General features: G+C 40.6%; 1 protein-coding gene across 1 annotated transcript in view; it reads right to left on the bottom strand.

The window, feature by feature from the left end:
- Nucleotides 1-362: 362 nt before the first annotated feature.
- Nucleotides 363-1,368, bottom strand: part of LOC107694841 (oocyte zinc finger protein XlCOF6-like) — a 5,627-nt gene continuing 4,621 nt past the window's right edge. The window contains exon 2 of the mRNA XM_016494541.1: nt 363-1,309. Within this exon, the coding sequence (XP_016350027.1) occupies nt 391-1,309 (919 nt within the window). The 3' untranslated portion in view covers nt 363-390. The remainder of the gene's footprint in view (nt 1,310-1,368) is intronic.

Below are 1,368 nucleotides of genomic sequence, written 5' to 3'. Positions count from 1 at the left end.
AGCAATAAGCCACAAGAACCCGTGGTTTGCAGTGAGTTTATAACAGCTTAGGGACGTTGTTGGCACGATGCAGAGTGGAGTGCCTAAAACCCCCTTAGCTGTCATAAATTCACTGTAAACCACTGCTTCATGGGGATTATTGCTTTTATAAAACGGTTATTCCATATACGTAGCAAGGTCTCACAAAATAAAACAAAGCAAATTAAATGTAATGATATTAATAAAAACATTATTCTGCCAAACAATGTGGTTCCTCAGAAACAGTTGTGGTTGCAACAAAGTGGTTGCCGAACAACACACAGACGACAAACAAAGAGGTGTATGTTTGTAGAGTAATTTACAACAGCTTAGAATGTGGCTCAACCAATCAGAATCAAGGAACTATCCATTTTATACATTTTCATTGAAACTCTCTTCACACTGAGGGGATCTGTTAGGCTTCTCTCCATTGTGAATTTTCATGTGCCTGTCAAAGGTTTCCTCGTTGAGTGAAACTCTTTCCACACTGTTTGCATGTGTAAGGCTTTTTCCAGTGTGAGCTCTCATGTGCCTATTAAGGCTTCTTTTTTGAGCGAAACTCTTTACACACTGTTGGCAGGAAAAACGTCTCTTTGTAGTGTGAATTCTCCCGTTTTCTCCACTTTTATTCAAACACTTTCCACACTGAGGGGATCCGTTAGGCTTCTTTATATTGTGAATTTTCATGTGGTGTTTAAGGGCTGCAGAGTCAATGAAACTCTTTACACAATAATAGCATGTGTAAGGCTTCTCTCCAGTGTGAATTTTCATGTGGCGTTTAAAGGATCCAGAGTGATTGAAACTCTTTCCACACAGAGAGCATGTGAAAGGCTTCTCTTCAGTGTGAATTATCATGTGCTCTTTAAGGCTTCTTTTATGAGTGAAACTCTTTCCACACTGTTGACAGGTAAAAGGGATCTCCAAAGTGTGAATTCGCCTGTGGACATAAAGGCTTGCTTTATGCTTGAAACTTTTCCCACACAGATGGCAAGTGAAGGGTTTCTTTCCAGTGTGCACTTTCATGTGGTATTTAAGTTTTAATTTTCCGCTGAAATTTCGTCCACACTGTTTGCAGATGAAAGGTTTCTCTCCAGGGTGAACTCTCATGTGGACTCTAAGTCTTCCAGGATTACTGAAACTTCTTCCACACTGTTTGCAGATGAAAGTCTTCTCTCCAGTGTGAACTTTCATGTGGTTTTTAAGGCTTCCAGGATTACTGAAACTTCTTCCACACTGACAGCATGTGAAAGACTTCTCTCTAGTGTGAACTCTCATGTGGACTCCAAGCTGTCTAGATTGAGTGAAACTCTTTCCACACTGTTGGCAGGTGAAAGGCTTCTCTCCAGTGTG

Source organism: Sinocyclocheilus anshuiensis, unplaced genomic scaffold, assembly GCF_001515605.1.
Source record: "Sinocyclocheilus anshuiensis isolate Anshui unplaced genomic scaffold, SAMN03320099.WGS_v1.1 scaffold98, whole genome shotgun sequence".
Classification (NCBI taxonomy): domain Eukaryota; kingdom Metazoa; phylum Chordata; class Actinopteri; order Cypriniformes; family Cyprinidae; genus Sinocyclocheilus; species Sinocyclocheilus anshuiensis.
The sequence above is the reverse complement of the archived record's forward strand: the minus strand, read 5'-3'. Positions and strand labels throughout refer to the sequence as shown.